At 40.3% G+C, this 27,172-nt stretch overlaps 1 protein-coding gene and 2 long non-coding RNA genes across 4 annotated transcripts in view; 2 read left to right on the top strand and 1 right to left on the bottom strand.

Annotated features, from left to right (window-relative positions):
- The window catches only part of LOC128139660 (uncharacterized), a 66,617-nt gene extending 58,204 nt beyond the window's left edge, over window positions 1-8,413 (top strand). Inside the window, exon 3 of the long non-coding RNA XR_008234459.1 lies at window positions 8,233-8,413. This is a non-coding gene — a long non-coding RNA (uncharacterized LOC128139660). The remainder of the gene's footprint in view (window positions 1-8,232) is intronic.
- The window catches only part of LOC128139636 (protein-glutamine gamma-glutamyltransferase E-like), a 19,485-nt gene extending 2,970 nt beyond the window's left edge, over window positions 1-16,515 (bottom strand). Inside the window, exons 1-10 of one of the 2 annotated variants that reach the window (XM_052782334.1) lie at window positions 16,426-16,515; window positions 8,893-9,060; window positions 8,342-8,584; window positions 7,689-7,807; window positions 7,069-7,197; window positions 5,416-5,593; window positions 5,116-5,251; window positions 4,100-4,203; window positions 3,384-3,629; window positions 1,594-1,899 (exon numbers count right to left, since the gene is read on the bottom strand). In XM_052782334.1, coding sequence (XP_052638294.1) covers window positions 1,594-1,899; window positions 3,384-3,629; window positions 4,100-4,203; window positions 5,116-5,251; window positions 5,416-5,593; window positions 7,069-7,197; window positions 7,689-7,807; window positions 8,342-8,584; window positions 8,893-9,060; window positions 16,426-16,432 — 1,636 coding nt within the window. In that variant the 5' untranslated portion in view covers window positions 16,433-16,515. Of the gene's footprint in view, window positions 1-1,593; window positions 1,900-3,383; window positions 3,630-4,099; window positions 4,204-5,115; window positions 5,252-5,415; window positions 5,594-7,068; window positions 7,198-7,688; window positions 7,808-8,341; window positions 8,585-8,892; window positions 9,061-10,967; window positions 11,079-16,425 lie in introns of those variants that run through there. The other variant, XM_052782324.1, reaches the window with a different exon arrangement.
- LOC128139655 (uncharacterized) lies at window positions 9,029-27,172 on the top strand. Its single transcript, XR_008234455.1, has 3 exons — window positions 9,029-9,185; window positions 20,129-20,315; window positions 21,815-27,172. It is a non-coding gene; the product is annotated as an uncharacterized LOC128139655 (long non-coding RNA).

Here is a 27,172-nt window from a genome sequence, read left to right as displayed (position 1 = left end):
AGAGAAAGAGTGATTTCTTCAATGTTATCCCTCCTCCATTCCCTACTACCATATTGCCTGGCTTGTTTTCCTCCCAATTGCACTGAAAGGTAAGACAGCTGGAGTTCAAGGAGTTTACCAGTGCCACTCCATTTATTATGGGACATGCTCTGATAGGCCTCATCAGTCCTATTTGCTCATGATGTACTGAGATGAGCTGAATGACGTCTTTACATTTCCTTTATCTTTCCTAGCCCTATCTGCTTTTTATTATCATGTGTTTTTACAGTAGTTTCCATGCTGTAATTCAAATTAAAGAATACTGGATGGGAAGGGATCTCCTCTGTCTCTGAATCTAGGCAATTCCACAGTTTTGGCCATTCGTACAATAAACTTCAAGTTCAGAAGAACTGTAGAGTAGCTATGCTGCATGCAAACACTGCAAGCCACAAACTACTTTCCAGCAGTATACAGTAGATGAAAAATACAAGAAAAGGTGACAAGTCACCAATGCAAAGTCCCACAAAAGTAAGCAAGAAAATGCAGGCAATGTGAATTTCCTAGATTCCTCCAGTAGCGAGACATTTGTTAACTACAAATCCAAGCAAACAGAGCATACCTCTAGAAGAAGGCAAAAATCTCTTTAAGTGGTCCCCACCATCAGATTTGGGGAAGAACCTCCCTGCTGACTGTAAATTCAGCCACTAGTTTAACACAGCCTCTGTGAGCACAAGACCACAAGGTGCCTGCATGACTGTAATGCCATTAGGCACATGAACTCTGTCTTCACCAAGAGTCCAATTCCTAATGCTTTAGAGGAAGCTGATAGATCCCAACTCCAGAAGTCAAATTACATAGTAAAGAAATGAACTATTATTTCTGCTTCTCACTAGTGACTTGAAGCCTAAAATGAATACAATATAGTATCAGTTGTGAATCAATGATCTTTCCGTTCACTTTAGAAATGCTGATACATCTATTATCCCAAGCTCCTAATGGTAACTTGATTTCATCTTTCCAACAATACTCATATTTAGATAGAGAATTTCTTCCATAAGGTTATCAAATTCCATCTGAAAAAAAAAACCATTTTAAAAGATCTGAGGTCCTTTACTCAACAGTTCTTCAATACAAACTTTCTTTTCTGTGGAGTTTAGTGGGCTATTTCAGCTATTTTGATTCCTCACACTTTAATTCCATTCTAATGTGCTAATGGATGAGGTTTCTTGTTTCTGCTGTTAGCCATGTCCTGTTACCTTTCAGTAAGGCCCCTCGTAATTGACCAGAACACATTTAGTTCATTTCTATGCTTTTATGTTGTCCTTATCTTTTTATGCAAATTTTGTTAAATTAAACTTCATGTTTACTCAGCATCTTCTTTTCACTCCTGAGATACATTTTCCAAAATGTGAATAGTACTGAAGGAAATGATGGTGTGAAACATGCCTTTTTAATATGTTTATAAGTGCAATGTAATTTTTTTCAGCCTTTTCTGCATATAAATTTAAGATTGCAGTTTTTTAGAGCTTTTTCCCCCAAGTTGACCAGCTTCCAATGCCCATTTACTGATAAAACAATTATACAATTATGATTAAAAGTTCTTTGAAAAATCACCTTCCTTAGGAGATAGAGTGACAGGTATGGAGTCCTTCCAGATCTCGTGAACTGGTCTTCTAGTGTACACAGTGCTCCACGCAGTCATATTTACATGAACAGTCTTAGCATCAGACTGTAAGTTTTCAAGAACCAGAATTAGATTGAGATCTTTGCCAACTTCTAAAGGGCCAGCCACCTTGAACTTCCCTGAGATGTCAGGCTTTTGATCAATTTCCTGTGGCGTTGGTGCTGTGGGATCAAATTTATCCTCAAGTCCCAGCTTCTTACGGGCTTTTTTAAAAATATCTCTTTCCTTTTTAGAGCCTGTCAGAGAGAACCATGAAAATTATCCTCAACAGTTAACGTGCATCTCTTATTTTACATGACTGCTAGAGACAAGCCAGCAGAACATAGTGTCCGTACTTACAGAAAAACAGAGCCTGTTTTCCACAGCCACACCTAATTTTCTGGATCTGCAATCAGTAATGTCGCTGCCCGTCTAATAGCATTTTTTTGTAACACAGAATCTTAAGTCCAAAGTTCCTCACTCTTCCCATTTCTATCCCTTTTATGGTTGTAATATTTAGAAATGTAAATTCTTATTTGCTAATACACAAAAGGCCCCTAATACAAGGGAAGGCTGATGGCAGTGTGTGGTAGGTTGACTCCGGCTAGCAGCTGAACGTCCACCCAGCCTCTCACTCACTCCCCATTCCCACAGGATGGGGAGAAAACAGAAGGAATGCGAGAAGGCTTGTGGATCAAGATGATGACAGTTGAACAGGAAAAGCAAAAACTGTGCATGAGCAAAGCAAAAAGAGGAATACATGCACTACTCCACATCGGCAGGCAGTGTCCAGCCACTTCCTGGAAAGCAGGGCCTCCTCAACTCACGTAACAGTTGCTTGGGAATACAAATGCCATAACCACAAATGCCCCCTCCGTTTCCTCCGCCTTTCACTGGGATTTTACTGCTGAGCACTAAGTCATATGGCGTGGCATACACCTCTGGTCAGTCAGGGTCAGCTGTCCTGGCTGAGTCCCCTTGCAGCCACTGCCCACCCACAGCCTACTCGCTGTGGTGAGGACGGAGCGGGGAGGAAGAGAGAAAGCCTCCACACTCTGCATGTACTGCTCAGTAATAGCCAAAACGTTGGTGTGTTATCAATGCTTTAAGCGGGTCAGCTATGAAGAAAGTTAACTCCATCCCAGCCAGAGCCAGTACACAATGGAAGCCAGTTATTTAGGCTCTGCTTTATCATGCTTTTCACCCTTCTGATACATATTTCCAGCAGCAGTGTTCATTCTTTGCACTTACAAATTCAGTTCATGATTGTAATTTTTTTTCTGCACAATCAAACACAAAGGTCTGACAAGTTTACATGCTGTTTGACCCTTTCACAGAGTTGCTTTTCCTGGGCCTAAGTGCTGGTTTAGCTTAGGTTTCTGTAATAGGCCTTTCATCCTGCTGTCAAATAACTGGGCTGTAAACTTAATTCTCACAAAGCAGAGGCAGTCAGTACACATTAGTAATAGGCAAGCGGAACAGTGAATGCTTTACTCAGAGATATTTGAACTTGCCTTATTTAGGTCCCATGAAACAGCTCCATATCAGAAAGGGCAAGGCAGTATTTTTTACTCTTTACCTACTCTTCCCCTTTCTGTTAAAACTGAATAAACCGAGTATAAATTTGGCTTCTACCTTATAGATGCCCAAAATTGCCCACTAAGAGACTCCTAGCCTAAAGTTTATATTTGTTTGGGAATGAAGCAGATATGTAACCAGAAGAAACAGTGGTTTTGTTTACCTTCTTCATATTTATAATCATTGGTAACATCTACACGATCATCTCTACCAACCGCCTTTGTGCTGATGAATTGGCCAATTACAGTAGACTTAGAGAACATTAATGTTTTCTTTCCAGTTGCAGGGTCATAATTCCAGTACATACAGTCTGCATTCACTTCTGCAAATACAAATGGGCAGTCATAGTCCAGATCTACATCTCCTTCTTTGATGGCGTTCCGTGAGGCAGGACCACATTGATAAATTCCTATGGCATCAAGAAAAAATAATTTAGACCTAATCAACTCTTTGACAGTAAGCAGATTACTAGACAGATACTTATCAATGACTCCTGACTTGCCCAGTGCTGTTGTCCCATTCTATCCCTTTCATCCACATAGACCCTCATACCAGGCCAGTCATCAATGTATCTTGTGTTTACTCTGAAGGTACACTTGATGTATTTTATATTATCTCTTGATTTTCAATAGCTCTGGATACCTACATTGGAAATATAGGAATTGCTGCGAAAGACTGCTCCTAGAAGTCTAGTTTGTTTCTTGGCATCCACAGATTATCTGAGGCTTTTCTAATGCGATAGATAAAGTATTCTCTTCTGCCACTCTATTTCTGAGCAGGATAAGAAATTACTTTTATGGCAGTTTTACTTTTTTTCCTCTCTCTGAAAGTGACTGACTATGATTTTTCAACTTGATTCCTGAAATAAAATCTGTGTACCTCCACTTTCCTCTTGGGGAGTTGCATCCAGAACTTGCCATCCACTGTATGAGGGGCCCAAGTCACTGCGGGAAAACCAGCTTTCATTCCAGACATGGAAATTCCTAGGTGCAAGAATGAACAATGTAAACTACTAGTATGTGTTTCTAAATTCCTGTTCGCATCCATTAATCAGCCATCTTAGTTAAATGTGTTAAATGCCTTAATTTGCATAGGTTCTTATCTGAGACTAACCACTTCCACTCTGATCCTGACTAGATTAACTAGATAGGAGCTGAAAATTGCATTGTGGAACAGACATAAATGTTCAAGGGCGGAAATCAAATTTGTAAAATTATATAAAATGTCTTGAGCCTGTTTTTCTCCAAAAGTTCTGAGCATGTGCACTTCCTTAGTTTTAGCTGTTTTCCTTATAGCACAATGCTACAGTTACACTTATCACTTATATTTAGAATGGGTCCAGAACAAGCAGGGGAGTAAAAAAGGCAAAAAGTGAGGGACTGCACCTGTTCTTTGCTGAATGCAAGCTTGTTTGAAGTGCATTTGATGCTTAATAGTGGCAGTAATTAAATTATTTTCACTGCAAATGATGTCACTGCAAAAAAAACCCAGGGAAGCTGGTTCTGTTGAACTTTTAAAGTTTAACATGAACTGTTTTTGAAGAATAGCTCCAAACTCCAAACTTGACTAAGTCAAGTCCCACTGTTTGATATTTCCAGTGTAATATCACAAATTTGCAGTCATCTGTGGCATCGTAACTGTAACTTTGCCTGCCCTGGCTTCAATTAGCTGTTGCAAGTCATGTCACAGTTCTCTGTTTAACTGAGAAAGAGTGAAAACACCGAGTTTTGTAGTATTATTTTGTAGTATTTTTTTATTGATCCTCTGTGTGTGTAATTGTTTTTAAGGCAATTTTTAAGAAGGTAACAAAGCATTTGTCGTTAGAATCTATACTCTACACCTGAAGACTCTATAGGCATTGATAGGTCCTACGGTTAAACATCAGAGAGCCTTACCATATGCTGTCAGCTGCCCTGTCCAAATGATTTCCAGACGCATCATAAAACTCATCCACACGCAGATTTCCATCTGCATCGTGGGCAGAGCTGAAGTTTGTAATTGTACGAGTGGGAATCCCCAGACATCTAAGCACTAAAGAGCAAATAGAAAACCATAGTAAGAAAGCAGTATTTCTGGAATATGAAGTTTCATATAACATACTAATGTCTTGAAAGACTTTCATGTAGGAAGTATTATTAGTGGTTCTTTTAACAGAATCTGTGCAGTGTCCATTATGTGCATGACATAAAACATACCTGTAGTCAGTACTGCTGCAAAAACCCAACATTGTCCATATCTAACAGGTTTGAATCCTGATTTCTTCCAGTTTTGCAGGATTTCACCACTTCCAGTCCAGCTGCTTGGACTTTTCCCACCGTCATAATTTCCACTCCAGTTTCCTAGCAGCACCCCTTGGTCATCATTGGCGTTGACCTGTAAAAATATTCACTAAATTTATGATGAGATAAATTAAGAGTTTACAACAGATGTAGTAGCAGTAGGGGAGAAAAGCCTTGAATGACATTTTAGTGGACAGAAGTCACTGCTTCATGCAGCTGGTCTTCAGGAAGAAGCCTTATCCTTTCAGGGAAATGAAATATGTGTCCTCTCAAGAAATGGAGAGCATTTAATCACTATTTCTCCCACCCAAGTACAGTAGCACCAGGCAAGAAGGCAAACACCAGTTTTCAGTGAACCTTCCTGATGTGAGGTGGCAACTTTACCATTGTATCATTGAATGGCATCATCAAAGCATATCATGCAGCTAAGCTTTCAGAATGTGCCTGGATCATGATGTAGTGAGCCCTCAGCAAATTTATGTTAAATTAGGGGAAGTGGCTGACACAACAAATGGAGCACGGTCACCTGGTAAATCTTGGGTATGGTGTCAATAGAAACTCATGAAGTTCAGGAAGAAAAGGTGTAGATTTCAGAACCTGGGGTAGAATAACCCCATGCATTGGTACAGGCTGGGAAGCAGCTGGCTGAGTGGCAGCCCATCTGAAAGGGGTCTGGGAGTTACAGCAAATGCCAGATTGAATTTGAGCAGACAGTGCTCTCTTGTCGTAAACTGAAAGCCCACGCTAGGCTACGTTGGGAAAAGTGTGACCAGGAGATTGAGGGAAGCTGTTAACCCACTTTAATTATCCCTACTGAGGCTGTGCCAGGAGTCCTGTCTCCAGTTTTGGGTCCCTCAGTTCAAGGGGATGTTGAGACACTGAACAGGGCCCAGGAGTGAGGCCTACCAAGATGGTCGGGGGCCCTGGAACACACAATCTCAAGGAGAAGTTGAGAGCATTGGGCTAGTTCAGTCTGGTTAAGAAGGGGATAAGGGGAATGTAATAGTAGCTTACAACTACTCGAATGGAACAGACTAAGTTGTCAGAGTCCAACTTTTCTCTGTTCTGGCAGGTTATATAACAAGAGGCAACAGCAGAAGGTTGTAGCTTGGGAAAACTGTATTTGACATAAGAGAAAAGTTCCTCACTAAGAGGGTAGTGCAGCTCTGGACCGGTCACCCAGAGAGGCCATGAAACCTGCATCCTTGGAGATTTTCAAGGCAGCCTGACAAATCCATGGCTGAGCTGATCTAGTACCGCTGTAGTTCCACTTCAAATGGGAGGTTTGGACTAAAGACCTCCAAGGGACTGGTCCTGCAACATACCACCCCATGTCTTATACTTTCGGTTTGACTACTGGGTATCAAAGTGATAAGTATCAGAAATACCACAGATGAGATAAATCTAGCAGGCTCAGATCAGACAACCACCTAGGTGTTTCTCTGGCCCACGTTTCTGGTGCATACAAACAGTGGCCTAAAATTTTCTGAGAAGTGTCTTCATACTTACTTTCACTAACTACTTTAAAAGAACAGTTAGTAGTTTGGACTTTTTGAACATGTTGCTTACCATTGCACTGAGAACGCGGCCCAGATATTTGGGGTCATTTCGGTGAGATACATCTGTGGCAGGATCCTGACGATAGTTTAAGCTTCGATCCAGCATGGAAAGGCAAATATTGAGAATATCTTCTTGAAACTATATTATAGAAATAAGTTAGTGTTTTGGAAACACAGATTACTCTACTAAAAATTGGGATAAGTAAAGCCATATAAGTGTTTAATTTTTTTTAAATCACTAAATGAAGTGATTTTATATTACCATATGAAAATGCAACCTCAACAACCTGTGAAGATTAGAACTCAAAGAGCTTTTAAAAACTTGGAATCTGTGGACTTAAGGCCAGGACTTTGCCTCTCAGCATTGCTACAGTACTTTACTACCCAGCACACACTAAGGTTTCTGCTGGCTGCATCTCCAAGTCCTAGGTCATATCACTGACTAGTCAATTACAAATCCTCATATTAATCAGTATAACAGGGCTTGGCATGAGTTCTGATTTCAATACCAGACTCCTGCTCTTCAGAGGCATATGTGATGAACTGGAAAAAGCAGACAACCCCTGGTCACCCAGTTCATGTGAAAACCAGAGCACCCAACACTGTCTGACATTTCAGTGCTGCATTTACCTGGCCAAAGTTCCATCCAAAGCTGTTGATACGATTTTTATTGCCCGCAAAAATGATGCCAAACTCTTCTAGCACATATTCATCACACTCAGCCTTGTTAGGCATGAACACATCATCACCTGAAAAGCCAAAACAGAGGTATGTACAACCACAGCAGGCAAAATAAAACAAAACCTCAGGAGCCTTGGTCTCCGTCAATAAGAATGCTTGCAGATATCCACCCTTTGCTGTTCTTGCTGTTATAAACAGATCATGAAACTCAGTATTTCCTATAATTAGAGACAGCGGTTGGGGGTGTCTGAGTGAAGACAGAGGTATGACGCTGTCAAATCTGGGACAAGATGGCAGCTGGTAGATATGACTCTTTTCTTGGTTCTACAAAAGACCAGACACACTCTTCTAAACTTGTGCAGAAGTAGGGAAGCTCTGGCAAAAGCAGAAAATCTTTTAGGGCAGGGAGTTCTGCAGTAAGTACATGATACAGAGCTGATTTTATGTACCAGAAGGTCCTAAGAAACTGTTAAACTCTTTTCTTTTCTCACAGATATATTATGTCGTGAATGTTCAGCCCCCATATTAAATGGAGAAGCTGCAAATATTAATGAAGTTACAAGAAACTTAGTTCTTTCAGGGGAAATTTGACATGTTCATACCTGAAGACCAAGGGTTAAAGAGCAAAACAAAAGTGCCAAGACTTGCTGGAGAGGAGCTGTCACTTGAAGTACTTCGAACACTCAGCTTGTAACGTCCAATGACAGCATTAGGTGGGCTGGAAATGGAGATGCTCACAGAGTTGGAACTGGTAGACTGTAGAACTGCACTCCAGCTCTCCTTGCTCACTGTGCTGGAGATACCAAATGTGGCCTGGGTCTTAGCCAGCTTTGAGGGTTTTGGACCTTTTAAGGAAAATAAAAAAACCATTTTTTTCCTCAGCTTGCTGAAATAGAGGTTTAGTCGTCAACAAATTCAGCAGGGATGTAGCCCTCCCCTCAGATGAATTTGTGCCATATGTTGGAAACTGAAGGAAGCTATCACTGCTAGCTGAGATGGGAGTAATACAACAAACACCTCAAACACTTCCATGGCTATGTGACCCAGCGTGTTGGCTCCGAGGTATTATCTTGCTGCCCTATAGTGCATATCAGGCCAAAAGAATGTCACAAGGCAGCATTACTCTTTCTGTGAAAGAAGTTGGGAGCCATACCTGTTTCTGCGATGAATGTTAAGTTTTGCTCAGGCTGTTCTGTTCCATTGAAGGTGACAATGAAGGCCTGTCCTCTCCTCACAATCAACTCTTTGCTAGAAAATTTACTTGTGTGGTGATCTCTTGCATTTTCTTTCACGTGCCAGTTGGTACTTGGCTGCGTTGCAGCTATGAAAAAGTGAGAAGTGCAAGAAAACTTGAGGGTACATCCAAGGAGGAAGGAGCACAGACACACTTTATAAGGAGGAAGAAGCACAGACACACTCTCAAGAATTGTGTGTTGCTTTCTACAGGTAACTAGTACCCATGTGAGGTTTCCACCAAAAATAGAAATCATTTATTTGTGAGCTTTTTTTGAGAGAGAGAGAGACTCCACCTTGCATAGACTGTTAGAGATTATCTGCATAAATAAATATAGAAGGAGTAATATATCTGGTACTAAAGAAAAATCAGAAAGGCATTTAAGAGGAGAGAACCCTGAGAGAACTGAATACTTGTGAGTTACTTGGATAAAGAATCTGGCTGAACTCAGGTAATTCTTTCAAGGTGTCATCCATTCCAAGACATGGCGTTATACTAACAGAAGCACAGCCTTGCTGCCTCTGGGTAAGAAATAAAGAAACCTGATTGAGCTGAGAAACACTTCTGCATTTTAAACCATGACATGTGATCTCTAGCCCTATTTATGTGTCCTGTACCTCTGATACGACTGATGGCTGCTATCTGTTGGAAGCACCTAACAAGAATATGTTGATGGACACTGGGCTGTCATTTGGCAGTGGGAGAGATGGCAGAATTGGAGAGAGAACACCACTAAAATAATGCATGTGAAATAATGTGTTGCAGAAAGCTCTTGCATGTGAACTATGGCTTCAATCAGAGGCCAAAGAATAGGCATCTGAGATTGGTTTGGCTCTCACATCATCAGAGCCTATGGAGCGTCCTCTAGTAGAAGATAGCTCAATGGTTTAAATGAAATGCAGAAGTACAGAACAAAAAAGAGATTTTTGTTTTTCCTAAGGCCACTGTGTGCTTTTTAAAAATATTCTTATCATTCTCCATTCCCCCGCAAGTGGGAGAATAGGAAAGAGTAAGAGTGTAGTCCTTAGTAGTGTAACACAGCTGCCCTATGCTATTACTGAGTAAAAAATCATTATCCCATGTTCAACCAGATTTATGAGTGTAAAGATTTTTTTGCAGCATGATCTTAAGTTTATCAAGTTTAGGCAAGCCTTGAAATAACTCCATTAGTAGTCTTAGCAATGTAGTCACAGTTCAAATGGGGGGAACACCTTTTTTTACAGTATCGAGCCGAGCAGCACATACTTTGATTTTTCAGGAACGTACCTACTTTAAAAAAACCCCATCTTCAGAAACTTAGCAATGTAGCACATCTATTGTAAAACAAGCTGAGGGGTGGGGGATGTTTGTCTTTAGAAAGACAGGAGTTATCTGGCAAGGTTGGAAAAGCAACGTGGGACCATTTATAATAATTATTAAACTGGTCAATTTGCATATGTATAAATATCAGCATGTAAGCAAAAAAACCAACAAACCCCACTGCAGCAAACAAACCACCAAAAAAAAAAAAAAATCCCCTAAATTTTGGTATTCTCTCTGCCTTAACTCCAGGTTTCAACCTTCTCTGCTCATTGTAGCCTCCCTCAGCCTTTGCAGTGATACCTGCTTCAAGTTCTGCTTTGCTGCTTTCTCTTATGTCAGATTTATCAGTCTCTCATTTGCACTTGTCTGACAATTTCAAATATCTGCAGACTTTCCCTTCCTTCCTGTTTGCAAAATACAACATTTTTACATCAGATAATATACCTGTTTGCCGAAATCTCATTCTGATAAGCTTGCTTGTCCTATGCGCACAATAAGTGAAAAAATGCAATTCCTGTGAAAATTCTTCTCCTAACCCTTGACAGAAGAATTTCCTCTTCCTTTTTTTTCTTGGATCAAAACTCCTTAGAGAAGTAGTGATCTTTCAGTGTCCATTACAGAACTGAATATGAGGTATGGATGTAAGAAAATGACACAGAGCGCCACAGAAGGGGCTTCCCCCCCGTGCTCACCTTGGCCCATATCTGATCAATACGTCCTGTATAAGCAGATTCTGGAGCTTTCCTCTGAATGGCCTTCTCTACTTCTGTTGGCTCAAGGAATGGCTGGTGCCTTTCACTTCTTTAAAAGTCTAAGTGTAAAGTTGCCTGTTTGCAATATTTCCTGTGGGGGTGGAGCTTGAATAGCCTTCTTTGCTCCCCAGCTTAACAGGCTGGCCACTTGTTAAGAGTTTCTTAATGTATTTAAATTTCTAAGAATTTCAGCATTTAGTTGCTTTTCTTTCCGTTATAGTGATAAAATTATAGGAATAACAGAACTCCTTCTCACACTACATTGTTTTTAATTTGGAATACTTCATGAGCAATATTTACAGTGACTTTTTCTTTAAATTAATTCAGTGAATGCATTGTTTTCCTGGAGCTGCTTTTTTAGTTTCCACTGCATTGTAGTAATTGCAAAACAATGAGCAAGCTATTGCCTCTGCCCCAGATTTAATCAGGCCAAATTTAAAGAACTGATTTTTCATTTATCACATAATTACTGTTTAACAACATTAAATAGACAATCACTCCATGTCATATTTGCATGACACACTACAGAGAGGATAGGCAAGTACATTGTGACTTGTGATAAAATAGCTATCATTGTTTTCAACCAGTACACTACTATTTTTTTGATAGGGTATCTGTGAACATGCAACTGGCAATGCCGATTTGTGCACAAAAATCTTTCACTTAATTTCAAGGAGAGTGATTTTTGCTTATGCTTTGCAGGTGGCTCCACTTTCTGTTAAGAGAGAGAGACTAATTCTGATACTTTTATGAAACGACCTGTAAAATTTGATGTACTCAATGCAGTCTTAAGGATGCTTCTGAGTGATACCCATTAAGCTGGACTAGCCACAGCTATACACCTTCTCAAATGCAGAGTTTTAATTGGCTGGGCTTAGTATTCAGAAGCCCAAGTTGTTCTGTTTTCAGGTTTGGATCACATTTGGAAATTCTAGAATCAGAACTTGCCCAACCCATTTCATATACAGACATATTTTTTTCATATTTCCTATTAAAAAGTGTCACTAGAAGGAACAGTTTTTAACTGTGTATAATTCAGACTGCTGCTTTGAATCTCTGTTCATTAATAATATTCAATCATAAGAGGGACCATAGTTCTATCACACACAAAGCCTAATTGTGATTTTAAAATTATAAGACTTTAATTCTTTAATTTAAAATTTCTTAGAATTGTATTTTAAAATGCTAAATCCAAACTTTAGAGGTTTCGGATGTTAAGCTACGCTCTCCTACCCATACTTTTAAATTCTCTTAAATGACACACTAACAATTTTCAGAATAAATTTGCTTCAAGATTTCAGCCTATCCTTAGATACGTAGCAAACCATTTCTCTTTGATAGAAAGATTAGTTACTGTTGAAAGGAAAAAAAAAAAAGTCATTGATTATTCACCAAATAGCTGCTGATACTTATTTGGTCACATGTTTCACCTTTTTTTGTGTGACAGCAATAGTGTGCTGAATATCATTGTCCTATAGGTCAATGGCATAATTGGTTTTGGTATTTGATGGTATGATAGTATAGTTATAAACAGCATGTTCCAAAAAGCAGATACAGTCCATTTATTCTGGAAGACAGTATGGCAAGAAGAACAAGTTGCGTCTATTGCATCAGCTTCTGGTGTTTATTCCCAGCTCTGGCTAAGTTGCCTTGCAGGCCTCTTGTGTGCTTTGTTTGTAAAACGGATGAATGATACATACTGGACCTTTGGATTAAACGTTACGGGTGAAGGTTGAGAATGAGGGTTGAATTAATGAGAAATATTAACACTAGTCAGAATACTAGTCAAGCAGAATGCATCTGACCCAGACAGCTTCCTGTAAGCCAAGTAGTATTTGCAGAGCTTGTATGGTGGCTGTAAATGTAAGGATTGCACAGGTAGGTGCTTGAAACTCTGGTGGATAGCAAGAGAAGATTCTTTTGGATCTCAGAAAATGAAAGCTCTAAGCCATCTTAGTATTTTGATCATGTACCCAGCATAAGCTGTATCAGAATCATCTTTTGCAAACCGGTTCAGTCATATAACTCGTGACATCCTTTTCCAGTGATACCCAGATTTCTTCCCTGACTCCAGTAACTGTGTTAAAGAAATTAATATATAGGATGAAGAGTTCAGCATTGAACAATGAAGGACATCTTTTGTAACAGACTAATTCCCCTCAGTGTTATTTTCTCTCCTTCTTTGCATTGTTGTTCTCTTCCCCACCAACTCTGCATGAATCCACAATGACACTTGAATTCTATTAAATGTCACCTATTATTAATTGTGCCTTTGTTTCAGGATGGGAAATCAGTCCCCAGAATAGCCGATCTGCTCCTTTATTCTTTCTGAGCGCAGCTCTTCCTTACCTACCCCTAAAGCACCATGCTGCAACCATATGGCCATGACTCACTGGGGACCATCTCAGTACCTTGAGAAGTTTGGGCTATTCTGTCTCCCCTTGCATTCCCTTGTTGGATAATTAAGCAGGAATTTCATCAGCAAAACCCACTCCTGCTATCCTAGATACAGAAAGTTAAGTGTTTTTCTACAGCTATACTGTATTTGTGAACCACACTAGGGAGAGTCCTGGGCCCCTAAAACAGTGTTATGGACTGACTTGCATCAGCACTCTTCAGGACTAGAACCCCCTGATGTAGATTGGTCAAGTCCATATGGAAAAACATTTGGCTGAGATCTCTTCTGGGCCCTATGTGTTGTCCAAGACATATTTTTTATTTTCTGTCTTCATCTTCCATTCACAATGCCCCAAATAGCAGGGGCATTTTGAATGGAAGCCTGCAGCCCGCTGCAGCCTGAAGCCTTCCTGAAGTTCCTAATTGTTTCTGAAGTTCTCCCAACAGCCAGGCTTTAAAGGCAGCCAGACTTGACAGTGTCAGCTCTCATATTGTCTGTGTAAAGTAGGCTAGCCTGTTAGCTGGGCTCAGATCTTCTCTTGGGATCCTGGCTCGTTCCAGATGAGATAGCTCATTCCAGAAGGGAGTCTGACAGTGACATAGTAGTGACATGTACTAATATGTGAACTTCAAAAACTACCGTGGGACCAGTACACAGGCATAAGCCAAACTGACAGCACAGAGACTGGGATGAGCCTATGCTAGGATCCCCAGACAACTCGCACATAGTCACACACAACCTGTTATTTACAGCCTATTATATTTAAATGTATTTTCCTACCTCTCCCACTTATGCACACATCTCTTCCATTGGAATGGAGTAAAGACATTATTTGGGAGTTTTAACTTCTAGCTAGTGCTGCACACTCATCAGCAAAGAATACCTCTTTGCAAGCTCCCATCTCTATGTCCCTCTGCTCATTTCGTCTAAGAATCCAACACGTTGTCCCATTCTGTGGGCAAGTGTTCTTAATTCTAATACACAAACAAGATGCTTGCACATGTGACTCACGCCTTAGTTGTAATGATAGTGAAGCTTAAAAGTGACAGACAAAAGCTGAGACAATTATTTTGAGTGTGAGACTGTGAAAGAAATTGCTGAATCCTTAGTAGCAGTAGTGTGCTGCAGACTACCAAAACCCTTAAAAAAAAAAAAATCATGCTATCAGATTTATAGGATCTTTTTAGGTGCTTTCCCCTTTTCTTTACATACCACCTTCTGGCTTCTGTTAGAGTAGATCCATTAGAGATTGGGCCATGCATGCATAAAAACTTTTGGGGAAAAAAGTGTGTGTGTATTTGCAGATGTGTGTGTCAGGGGGGCAGGAGGAGAGGGGGGGAGAGAGAGAGAGGTAGTGAAAACAGTTATGTGCACACACACCTACACACAGATCCTCACAGTTTTTTACATTAAAATTGTGCATGGCACTGTGAGGAGCATCCCCGGGCACTTTTGACATGTCCAACTGAACTTGAGCTTGGATATTTCTTGGGCCCTGGGTATTTCACAAGCAAGTGCTGACCATGATCAGCAAATACCAGTTTGTTTGTTAAATGCTGCTATTGCTTCTTCCATTTTGTGCAGTGAGAAAATTGTGGTTTAGAAGGATAGAATGGTGTATGACAGTTTTTAAAGAGGAAGTTTTTAGGGATCACCTTGCTAAAACGTCTTGGCTAGATTATTGGCAAATCATTGCTTAAGAGGAAGTGTTACAATGCAGAAACAATTGGTTTGTGGTTTTTCCCCCATTGCTGTAGATGAAGGTTTTTACTGTCCACTTCACTGTATAGTTCTTTTGTTAGAAAGAAGGATTTTTCTACTCAGTCCAATCTTTCAGCTTGACCTATCAAATTGTGTTTTGCCATTTATTTAAGCTCTGCTCAGTGGAGGAGATTTATGAGGGAATCAATAGCCTTATGCCCATCATATGCACCTGATTCCCTCCCAGCCTATGTTCTGCTCTTAAACAGGTAAACATTTAGATGCTAGTATTACACTTAGCAGATGCATTGAGACAGTCATTAACTAAGCACCGTCAGGCCAGGCAAACAGCAGACGCTGTTGAGCGATGCTAGCACAAGTAGATGAGGTCAATAACATGAATTATTTCAAATAATATTGTATGGAGGAACACTTGTGTCCTAAGAGTTCATGCAATCAGTTCTCCTAAAACTGTGAGAATGGGGTAACCATGCCTCTTTTAACCTCCATGAGGGTAAAACAATGCCTGTCATTTCTTCACTCAAGCCTCTGCTCTGTGGATGGTTGTTTTTTATTAATTTCCTGAGCTTTTCAAGCCTACATCACATAAAGCCAGCACAGCATGAGCTCTATGCCTAGAAGAGGTAAAGTGGCGTCATCTGCACTCAGGCCTTACTATACATTTTTACAGAGGTCCCAGCAAGTCAGGCCTAAGCGAGAATATGGCCAACCTTGCTAAAGTGTATTGATTTAATATCTTTCCTCCTAAAACCTCACTGCTGGACATCTGCTTGCTTTGTCTGTATTTTGAAGTGCCTTTGCCTTTCACACCAATTTTAACAGATAGTTAAAATGGTATTGCAGTTTGCTGACTCTGAATCTACAGGAAGGAATCTAGCCTGTACTCTATTCTTGGCACAAATATTCCCATTAACACACGATTCATTCTTACCTGAACTACTCTCTGATTCATTAAGTTTCATGCTAAAAGATGGTTTGCAGTTTGCCATAACTTCTGCTCTATTTGCAGTTTTATAATATTTAAGTCCAGCATAATGGATGGATTATCTTCTTTTCCTTGTTTGTGTCTTTTGGAAAATTCAGGAAAGAAAAATGCTGAAACAACCTATTCATAATCTCGAAATGTAGTGTACTCCAACAATTCAGAACCCTTTACAAAACATAACCCCACAGAGAAAGCTAACATATGGTACATTATTCAGTTGCCCATTCCTTATGCACAAAGAGACTTTTTTCTTTTTTTTTCCTTTTTTTTTTTTTTTTTTTTTTTTTACTTACCAGCCATGCTTCCTTGCTCCTCTGTGCCTTGGACTTTGTATTTCTGTGAGCAACTGTAGGCCTATATGATAAGACTTCAAGCTCTGGTTGTGTGGCAGCATTTATAGAGAAAACTTTAGGCCTCTCCTTATGTTCAAACCAATTATAAATCACATTAGGTGGGTGAGGCAGGTAAGTCATACCAGTGGGCATGTAAACTTCCTAGTGACCATATATTAGCTCATGGGTTTTAACACATTGCACTTATGCAATTCAGGCTATTTATCCAGAGGGTTGACTGAGATGCTTAGAAAAGTACAGCATTTAATTGCATACCTGGAATCCAGAATTTCACATACAATGATGCATCATTCGGGAAGGGATATTTTTTGAGTCAGTATGAATTAGTATCTTTTCCCAGTATGATCCACAGATGAGTATTCATGCAATAAAAGTATATATTCATAATAAAATTCATAGGGTTCCCTCCCTATGAGTGTACTCATAAGTCTGGAAAAAATCCCCAAAATTTTCATTTACCTCATCAGTCATTTTAGGGGGATCACCACAGTAATGCCTTTGTGTCAGCCCCTCCTTAGAGTCTCTGTGAATTATACTAATGGTATTAATGCTGTAAATATAATGTAAGCTACTATTAACTTGATAAACCACTGAATGCTGAATAGCTCTGAGGAGTGCATGTCAAGTGGTAACTCTCCCTGCACAAAGAGAAACTTCATCCTCATAAAATAAAACGCTTATTTTGTAGCAGGTACAAATTACAACTATAATTTATGCTTCTATGGTGGTTACTCATCTAGTTTCTGACTATAAAGACACAACAATAAATGTTAAAATACTTTGATCTGCACATATAGGACATTTTATAGATACAAAGAAAATGAATCTGTCAGCATGGCCTCACAGTATTTCTTTTTTTCAGGCTAATTCTTCATTTTACGTACCAGCCCTCTAGCAATTTGATCATGGATCTCTCTCTCTCATTCCTTATAGAGGAAATTCCATTTCCTTACACTTACACAGATTTGAATAAGGTATTTTGTCTCATTTTATTATTACTTCATCTCACTTATCTACAATGAGGAGAAGAGACTGAAGCAATCTCAGGAATGTTAGTGCTTACCTTGAAGAACTTGAAGGGCGGAAATTTCATAAGATCAGAAATGGGCAAGCACAGTATCTATGTATAAAATGGGGCAAGAGGCATGAGAAAGAGCTGAGAAATTATAGTTGACATCAAGTAGTTTGATGTCAATTCCTGGAAAATACTGAAATAGATAAACTTGTTAGCATCTAGAAGATGATTAACAGCTAGCATGGAGGTGCCAAGAAGTCAAGCCCGTCTAATTTTTTTTCCTTGACAGACCAATACACCAGAGGACAAGTAAGGAGCGGCAGCTATCATACATACTGACTTTGATTTGCAACAAGATACCACAAGGTATTTTCATAACTGCACTTTGGAAACAATGATTACACAAGATTTCTGTTAGTTAACTGCATAACTTGTAAAAAAACAAATGCTGCATTGTTTCAATGGATCACTGTCAAACTAGAAGGGCATAGTGACTGAAGCACCATTAAAAGCTGCCTTGGAGCTTTGATGTTTGTTAAATATGCTCTTCTGTTGTTAGTAAGACTTCAGCTGAAGTACTATTCAGCCCTGGGCTAACCTCAGCTGGATAATGTCCAGAATACAGAGAATGGAGAGCTTAAAAAAATTAGAGGATAAAGTAGGATCAGTCTAAAACAGACAACTGCAGGATGATTTTTGAAAAAGGTGAAAAGTGGCTGTAGAAAGAGAAGACCAGTTGAGGAATCATGGTCTTAAAAACTTTAGTCTTTGACTAAAGACACTGAAGCGAAGCATAAAATAAAAATGTTGGCAGTGAAGAAAAGTACTCAGCTAGACCCTTTAGGTTGGTTGTAAAAATGTTACATCATTTTTTCCATGGAGATTAAGAATGGACTGAAGGCACATTTGTCAAGGATAATATATATGTGTGTAGTTGAGCTGTCCTTGGGGAATTTATTTTGATGTCAAAGCTGTGACAATGACACTTTTCCCCCCTGTTGCTTACTCTCAGTACTTGACGCTGAACTGTATGATGTAGAGAGGGCCTTAGTAGGGAAACTACGTATTCTGCGTCCAGTGTTGATTCAGTCTCATTTGCCTTGCTTTATTGCTGTGACTGACTTAGAGTAAATAAACATTGCATTGTGTCCTATGGTGAAGGGTTACCAAGTTCCTGACTAATATGACACACAGGCCTGCAGACTTCTTGCATGTCTTGTTCATCTTAAGAACTGCTCATTTCAAAGAAGTAATAGAATGTTTTGCATAGAAACAGAGAGATGTTAGCACTGTATCTGTCCAGTGTTGCATCAGTTGAGATTCCTGTTTCTGCCAGTATAAGCCAGTTCACAAGAATCACCAGGAAGCCCCACAGCAGTCTTCCTCGATTATCTTGTGAAGGGAAAATCTGTCCTACATTCATTCACTTGGGTACTTGTTCCCTAAAAGACGGTATTTACATAAGTGACCTGAAAATAACCACATCTTTTTCTTGTGCAGAGAAAAGCTGCCTCCTTTTTTAGAATCCATTAAAGTTCATTGGTTTTTTTGTACCTTAGAGCAATGAGTTTCACACGCTAATTATGAGTTGTGTAAACAATGTTCTAAATATTTCCTTTCTTCATTTAAGATCCACTAGTTCTTACATTGTTGGGGTTAAAAGATACCCATGGCTTTGCTTCACTTTATTGTTCAGTGCTTTGTATTTCTCCAGAATATCATGTCTTACTATATGATATTATAATCCTCCAAATTACATAATTTCAGACTTCAGTCTCTTTTCATGCTGATATCTTAGTTTGAATATGTGATGCATTTCTGAAACTCGTTCAATTTCTTCTGTATGCTTTTTGATATAAAGGAAAAAGAATTGAACATGATGCAGCAGGGAGAATACACTGTCAATAAAATGGTGACAATTTTTAGTATTTCCTGTTCTATTTCTTATTAATGCAATTTTTGTTTGTTTGTTAATTAAGCATTTGCTCAGCTCAGCCCACAAGAATGTATTTGTTCATCCTATGAAAAGGAATGGTGTCATAATGAGATGTAAAATAATGAGACCCTGGACAAGATGTCTAACTGTGTAGATGGATAAAAACGGGCACATTGGAAATCTTGCAAAGAGAGGCTGCACAACAATCTGATGGGTGGAATCCGTAATAAGAAAGGATAGCACTGGAGTGTATGAAGTGAACTTGCAAGGGACTTGTAAATAGCATGCTCAGTGAGCTGATAATCTCAAGGAAAATGATGGAAAGGCAAGCAGAATCAATTGTTTGAGATGGAAGAGAATATTGTTATTAGAGAGAAGCCAAACAAGTGTGAAAGACTAAGGAGCAGAACTAAGGAGATCAGGAATTGGGATGGAGCACAGCAGGAAGTGGAGAGGAAGATGGAAAAATTCATATGTTTGAGACAAAAGAGAAATTAAAGATGGAAAGTTAGGCAGGAGTAAAGTAGGAAAGTTAGGCTAAGGGGAATAGGAAAACCACACATTCTGAAATTTTTTTCATGGAAGAAATATTCCCCTACAAGAGGAAAAAAGATCACAGAAAAGAAGGAAACTAGGGATGAGTCAAAGATGGAGAAAACTGAACCAGAATGATGGTTTTGTATTCATTAAAGCGCAAGAAGAGTAGAACTGAGGAAGAGGAGAATGAAGTTTGAGGAAATATCATCAGGAGGAGGAATTGGGGGAATCCCTAGCCTGGGGATGGTTGGCAGGAATATGAGAGAGAAAAGATCTGGGACAAAGGAAGCGGAAGCTTTAAGAGAATCAAAGACCAAATCAAGCAAGAAAAGTGAGGAGGTGGTGAGTAAAAAAAGTACAGCATCAGCATATATATAAATACCGTATTTCGATTCCTGTACTGAAATCCAACGTGCTTTCTAAAATAGAATTAGCAAGACCTAGTGTAAGAAAACTCATGTGCCCATAGCTTTTCCATGTTTTCCAGTTGCACCTGCTGGCCTAATAAGTGACTGTTTGACCCTGCAGATGCTGTTTGTGTGTAATCTTGGACCATTACAGCTACAGCAACAGTACCACTAGAATAGCATTAGTATTTTGGCAATGCTGAATTTGTCCTAAGAATTTAAAGCAGTACTTCACCTGGAATTAAGTGCTTGCATCTCTGTCCACAAATCCTTTGACTCGTAGCTAGACATTTTCTCCTTTTAGCAGAAAATCATGTAGTGCTATACACTGTGGCTGTGCATAACTAGGATGTTTCAGGTAACATTCCACAATTTGCCAGCTCCTTTGGCAGTGGGCTGGTTAGAGCTGGACTTCAGGTCCAGCTCTAACAGTCGGCAAAGTAGGAAACTGCCAAGGACAGAGGGTGCTGGGGAGTCAGCAAGATGCCGTCTTTTTTTGCATCAGAGTGCTGGAAAAGTCACAACAGTTGTTACTGCTGCCAAGCAGGATATACCCTGCTGTCAGGGGTGGCAACTACTGCAGGAGTAAGGGATGCTTCTCCCAGAAGCAGTGGTTACCATCCACACCTCCCCTCACACCAGCAGTCCCTTTTCTCCTGGGTGCTCCCCACAGCTGTATCGTGCATCTCTGTCCCTTTACTTACTCTATTTTCTTGCAGCAGACGCAGTCAGACAGGTGCTTGGAGGTTTAGAAGAGCTCTAACTAGATAGTTAGGAGTTCATTGTATATTCCATAGTGGATAACTGTGTCTGATGCTGTCTCTGAAAGAGAATTCTTTGGAATCTATGAGTGCCAAGGAACAGGTCATGCCCACAGTATATGGGGCTACAAACACTGTATCATGGTTTTGAGAAGGTTTTCTCCCCAGTCACTGGCATAGCATTAACCTAAACTAACCAAACCTGTTCTGCAGAATCTAGCACTGTACACAAGTGCTGCCTCTGTAGCTCATCTTTACCCACAGCCACACAACTTTTCTCAGTTTCAAATCAGACTGAAGACATTCCGGGCCACCAGTGTGGCATCTTACTTAGCTTTGAGGCCATCCTGTGCTTGTTTTGAGTTCCTCCAGCAATAAAGCATCCAGTCAGTTTGGAATGCATGACTATGGCTAAAATAGAGTATAATCCATTTAGTTCCCAAACTAGACTGAATCTGAGTCTGACTGGAGTAAAGAGAGTGAACAGGATTTGGGGAGAGATTGGTGAGCAAGAAACACGATAATCAAACCAAAGGACTTTCTGAGGACTGTTTCCAAGGCAATAGATCAGCCTATATTTGCACTTTAGAGAGTTAAGTGAGTCTCATTGTAGATTTAAAGAAGAATTAAAACATTAAAGAAGCTGCCTTGTTTGTTTCTTTTTATGGATGAGGCAAATGAAACTTTACTAGCTGTACAAGAAGACAAGTGCTTTCCATTGTAAGAGAATGGTGGCTGCTCTCATTTGTAACCATGACATAGGTTCAACAGCAGAAACTGACTGTTTTGGACAGGATTTACTTTTGAAAGTCTGAAGCCACATTTCACTGCGAAAGAGGGGAAGGGACATGGGTAAGTAACATGTTCTTATTTGCAGATATTATGGCTTTGAAACTATCCATTTTGTGTCCCTGGAAGCATAATAATTTCATAGCAAGAACATCCGTAACACAATCAGCTTACCTTGAATTTTTTTTTAAAGTTAGTATCTGTAGTGAATAGTATCGCTGTTTTATAGCTGGGGAAACTGGCAAGATAGGTGCCATGACTTGACACTGTAAGTAATGTGATATCCTAAGTCCCATCCCAGTACATTACTGTCAGCCCTTTTGTCCTATTTAATCATGTCTTTTATGATAAAAATACTGGAATAATGTTTCCCTTTGGAAATGTTTTGAGGAAATAACCTCATAATAAATGATACTGCAGTAATTTATCCTTTGCGTTTAGCAGAATAATCATTGGCATGACTCGGTGGCTACACAGGGAAAGAACAGGTCACCGGTACCAAATATCCCACAATTTTTAAACTGTGCTGCTGGTATTAACAATAACAACATTGACTATGGCAAATGATTCTGCAAATGATTCTGTCTTTTTTCTTTCCATTGAATTTAAAATATTCAGTAGCACTCTGAGAAGCTGTGAAATCTGCAGGGCTTTTTAACCTGAAATTCATGCTTTGCATCTGAAATCTGGTTTCTAAGCCTCATGTATTCAGGTAAACAGAAATATTGATTTTCTTGGCCTCCCTCTGTTCAGGTTGCTCATATTAGCAGAGTTGTGCATGTATCACTGTACAAAAACGTTTAGGACATTTCCTGTAGTTTCATACTCGGGGCTAGTTTTGAGAAACTAACTTGTTTTAACAGTTATTTCTTCTTTGTGAACCATGAAGTAAGAAGATATTGGTCTAACGGCAGAAACTGTAAGTGTACCAAGTCTCTTCCTTTGGGCAAAAGGGGGAAAAAAGTATTGCCTCAAAAAGGCAAGCTATTTCAAGCTTGCTGTGTCCTCACTTCCCTAAATAGCTCTCTCTCTTCTTTGACGTTCTTCTGTAAGCACACGCTATTAGGTTTTATTGAAATTTTTAAATAATCAGCTGGGAGCAGCTACTGATGTAAAATGAATATAGCAAAGCTAAATGTCAGACTGTATAGAAGGGAGGTGATTTTATTTCAAACAAAACTGATTTCAGTCACTCACGCTCATTCTCCTATAGATTTCATTTAGTCAGTCTTTCATACTTCTTTTCCATACCCACATTGTAACAAGGATGAAGATGTGTATGTCTGGCTAGTCCAACCAGGATTATCTGTGGTGAAACAGAGGACAAAGGATGCCAGATTTGGAGTCACCATCATGTTTCCTGCATTCTTGTTGCTGGGTGACCATGTGCTCATTTTGGAAGTGCCTTTTGTACTCTTCAGGGACCCAGGTCCATGAGTCATTAAGCAATGTTGTTGATTGACTGCCTGTCCTTCTTTCTCCTGTGAGTTGTCTATCTTTAGTTTTAGGCTGTCCTTTGTTTTCCCAGTCTGTGTGTTTCAAGAATCTGACTGTGATCTCAATGACCTGCTGGTGCTGTCAAGCCAAGCCATTCTTTTGTCCCTTCTTATCTTGTCATTTCTTCTGGTGCTTTCATACGTGTTTCTGAGTGTAATTTGTTCATTTCAACCTGAATGTTTCTATTACAAATCTCTGCATTATGAAGTACATCAGGTCACACAAATGAGCTAAACGAGGGAAGTACAGTGTCTCAAACAGGTGACGAGCTATAGAGAGGATCCTGGGCTAAGTGCTGTAGCTGTCACACTGAAATTACATTTGGAGGCAGTTTTGTGCTGGTCATTCTGACAGAACAGCATTAATTACCAATGAAAGTGCACCAGTGTAAACTAGCTGACTCACTTGTTAAGGCATGAGGGGTACTTGGGTTTTTTGGTGACTTTTTGGTCACCAAACTCAATGCTATGAACACTTTTGGAAGGAGGACAGTGAGATGAACCCTCTGGAATGACTATAAGTATATTAGTGCTCTTTTGTATACTATTGCTCCACTGAGCGTTACCCAATAATAACAACAGTGCTAATACAGGCTTTTGTAAGAGGAGTACCTGAATTTAGGTACCGGTAACTTTGAGAGGGTCTACACTGTACTTTCATCTATGGATCTGGTTTTGGTTGAATAATGGCCTATGGTTCCTGGAAGCTCATTAAATGTCATCCATCTTGTAGGTAGTTAAAAGATTGAGACAACTAGGGGTTAAGCATGTTTATATGAGGGTTTGAGAGAGAATAACGAATAGTAGAATAATACTGAACCAGAATAAAAACAATGTTTTATGGAGGATGTTGCAGGTGAGTATAAGATGATGCTCCTCCCTGTCTAATAACCAAAGGTTAACTGCTGTATTTAATGTTTCCAAAATTTTAACCCTGTAGTGCATGATGGTGAGTGATGTATTAGGACTTTTCCTTTGAGGGAAACAAAACAAAACAAAACAAACCACCACCACGCTAAAGCAAAAAGAACATGCATAAATTTAACAGCATCTCAGTTAAAATGAAATGTAAAGTGTATTTTTTTGTTATAGAGATGGAGCCAATGACAGCAAATGTTAAAAGATAACAGGCAGAAGATCCATGAATAGGTTTAGCAGACCCCTGATATCACCAGAAGCTCCTACAGAAGGAAGCGTTCCAGCCTGGAACTAAGATAACTATTGATAACAATTGTTTGTTATTGCCATCTCCCACTTGCACCCTGTTGCTGTATCTTGCTTACCTTTGCTTTGGATGGTTCTGTTTGTAGTCTTACATACATATGTTAAAACAGAAAGATACCATGCTTAGTTTTTAGATTGTCATGGCTGAAGTTGAAGACACCAGACAAATATAAACAAGCTAAAGTAATAAAATCAAATAGATCCAATTGAAAGCTACCTCCATCTCCAAACAATAGAAACCAAGTTTCTCCTGGTGATTAGGAGAATAGCTCACCAACATGTACTGCAAAGACTGTATATGTAACATGAAGTATGATACATACACATATATTTTTGTGTGATGAAGCATTATCTTTTAAAAGCTACAAGGCACCAAGTTATTATCCTGGGTAGATGGTTGTCAACTGACCGAGGCTACGGAAGAGGAAGTGGGAGAACTATCTAAATTATAAAGTTGAGAGGTCAATTTCAGTAAGGCTCAATTAGTGTTACCCCAGGAATTGTAACTGGGGAAATGGGAAGACAGATAGGTAGAAGAAAGATTAAAGCTTTATGTGGAATAAAAGTTTCTTCTTCTCAACTCCAATTTAAAGCAGCTTTAGGAGAATTTAATTTTTCACAGCAGTGCAAGGTAACTGCTGGTATCAGCAGACTGCGATGAAAATTACTGGAAAGGATTGGAATAGAGCTGGAACAAGGAACATGCTGCTGCTTTCACTAAATTTAAATAAGCAGTTGTAAAAACTCCTGCCTTAAAATTCCTGAGACAAGGAAAGCCTTTTACAATAAGGATTTTCACATTCACTGATACTATGGGAGGGGCACTGTTACAAAGCAGAAGTGAGTGAAAGTGAGTACCAATAGCATTGGAACTGCGTTACTTTGGGGTTGGATCAAGACTTCATCCGCTCTGAGAGAGACTGTTTAGTAGCAGTCTGGACTATAGCAGTCTTTCGCCCTTGATAGCCTGGTTGCAATCCAGTCTGCTTACACCCTCCTGAAGTACTTAATTTCAGGGAAATGAGTAGGCAGCAGAGTACTATCCACCCAAGTGGCACAGTGGGCACTAATATTAACATATAGGGATTACTGTACAGGCGTTATAAGAAGTGGATCATCTCGCTTGTGCACTACCTGAACAACGGGCAGAGCACAGTTATATCCAAAATGTGGACACAAAGTTCCAGAAAAATCAGTCTCTAAAGGCTTCTTAGGCTAACCTAACTATTCCTCTTCCTCTTGTATGAGAAGTCCAAATATAATCCTATTCTGCCCCTAAAATGGGGCGAGTGGGAGGTGTATTTGTGGCTTGTATATTCTCATTTACCTTGCTTGTACATATTAGATTGGCCTATAAACTTATATACTACCTTTATTTTTTAATGTTTTTCTGCAGAACATTGATTTTTGCTTCCTTTATGTTTCTGTAGGGTGATGGATTTGCTACGTCTCCATCACGAAGTGCTGACAAACTTACAATGCTGTATGCAGAGAGTCCGAGTTGAGACTGAGGAGTTGAGATACGTGGAAGAATATCGCTTAGGAGCAGTTGCTAGCCTTGATTGAGCGATAGGCACTGGTGAGTACAGCTGATTTTGTCTGACTTGAACAGGTTTATTGCAGTTGCAGAAATGTTTAGTCTGGCTTTAACATCCTACAGTAATGACATATATGTGTTTATAAATTGCATTTACCCTAGAACATTAGGGAATGACCACACACTGCCACAAAGAACTACAGGCTATTACTTGCAGACCTTTATGAGCTATCACAAGGCAAGAGCAGTCAGGAGAATGCAAACAAACACCTGCACAAAGGCCCTGGGAGCTTTGAGCTGTAACTCAAAACTTCCACCAACCCCCAAACTCATCCAGCCCTGCCCCAAAGCTTCCAACTGCCCCCAGGCGCTATCCAAACCCTGCCCCAAAGCGCCCATCAGCACTAAAACATGCCACAGCCTGACGCAGGGTCCCCAGAGCTCCCAGTGGCCACCCAACAGTACCCAAGCCTTGTCCCAAAACTCCCACTGGCCCTCGATCACCCCAGGACACGGGAGACTCCCGGAGGCATTCGGGACACCGGAGGCCCGGCCGGGGAGCGGGGACAGCTCGCAGTCCCCTCAGCCCGGCCCGCACGCCCCCTCCCCACCCCGTCCCTCTGGCCAATCGGTGTGCGGTTCCGCGCAGACCAACGGAAAGCTGACGCCGTGCTGCACGCAGAGGTCTCGTGCAGGCGGAGTGCGGCCGCCCGTGCTGCGCTGCTGCCACCTCTCCGCTACGGCCCAGTACTGCGTGTGCCCGGGACACGCCTATGGGCACAGCTGCCTACCGTGCTTGCTGCTGCCCTCTGGTGGGCAGCCTGCAGTACTGCAGCCAGTTGAGGGACGCATGCGCACAGCAGCCCGCAGTGGTCCCGGCTGCCTCCTGTTGATCTCAATCCAGTAGTGCAGACAACAAACTCGCGCAAGCGCAGTTTGAAAGCGGTCGCTCTCCTCCGCTGCCTTCCCGTGCTCCTCGCGGGGG

Source organism: Harpia harpyja, chromosome 1, assembly GCF_026419915.1.
Source record: "Harpia harpyja isolate bHarHar1 chromosome 1, bHarHar1 primary haplotype, whole genome shotgun sequence".
NCBI lineage: Eukaryota > Metazoa > Chordata > Aves > Accipitriformes > Accipitridae > Harpia > Harpia harpyja.
Note: the sequence above shows the minus strand (reverse complement) of the source record. Positions and strands in the feature narration are given on the sequence as shown.